Consider the following 927-nt stretch of genomic DNA (forward strand, 5'->3'; position numbering starts at 1 on the left):
TTTCATGATTTAGCAATTTTCTCCCAAAATGTATTAGTTAAAATAAATTTGTGTAAATGACTGAAATTTGTTTTTATAACTAAAAACATTTCACATTTTTTTTAAAATTTTATGAATAAGTTAAAAAAGTAACTCATACAATTAAACTCTACATTAAGAGGATGTATTCTATTATTGAAATAAACATTTTTTTTTCCATCTCTTCTTGTCCTTTTAAATCACCTATCAAATGAAATTTTCCTGACTGACGTTACAAAAAAAAAAAAAAAAACGGGACTTGTGTCTACTTTCAGTCAGCTCGGTGCGGCCTACGTGAGTGCCACGACCGGTGCCGTTGTCACCGCCTTGGGCCTCAAGTCACTGGCCACGGTAACATCCCGTCAGAGCAATCATTCAACAGACTGGTGATATTTTTTTGGGGGGCTGGTTATTAGTGTGTTTGTACCTGTCGTAGCGTCTCCCGCCCATCGTCAGCCGCTTCGTGCCCTTTGCCGCCGTCGCCGCTGCGAACTGCATCAACATTCCCTTCATGAGACAGAGGTGAGATCTCCTTCGCCGCAGCCCCGCTCGACTCGTCGCTACTCGGCTTTCTGCGTGTCCCCCAACAGGGAGTTGAAGTACGGCATTCCCGTGACCGACGAGAACGGCAACAGGTTAGGAGAGTCTGTCAACGCGGCCCAGCAGGCCATCATGCAGGTGGTGGTGTCCAGGATCGGCATGGCGGTGCCAGCTATGGGTAAGGGCTGTAGTTGTGAAAATCAAAAGTATGGTGACATTTCTCTCCAAACAGTACGTCTTGGGGGAAGCGTGTATTTAAAGATAGTTAAAGTAAGCTAGCAGTATCTTGTTATTTGTTGAGGCTAAGGCATTTATTAGCGTATGAATGTTTTGTTTTTTTTCTCCCCGCCCTTGCAGGTATTCCTCCCA

General features: G+C 43.9%; 1 protein-coding gene across 1 annotated transcript; it reads left to right on the plus strand.

Moving 5' to 3' along the window:
- Positions 1–186: 186 nt before the first annotated feature.
- LOC109508187 (sideroflexin-3-like) lies at positions 187–885 on the plus strand (the record flags this gene model as incomplete). The annotated part of the gene is made up of 4 exons (XM_019858066.1): positions 187–369; positions 455–540; positions 609–789; positions 820–885. Coding segments are annotated over 4 exons (468 nt in total), but the record flags the coding sequence as incomplete, so codon positions are not given.
- Positions 886–927: the final 42 nt, after the last annotated feature.

Source organism: Hippocampus comes, unplaced genomic scaffold (assembly GCF_001891065.2).
Source record: "Hippocampus comes isolate QL1 unplaced genomic scaffold, H_comes_QL1_v1.1 scaffold2521, whole genome shotgun sequence".
Taxonomy (NCBI): Eukaryota; Metazoa; Chordata; class Actinopteri; order Syngnathiformes; family Syngnathidae; genus Hippocampus; species Hippocampus comes.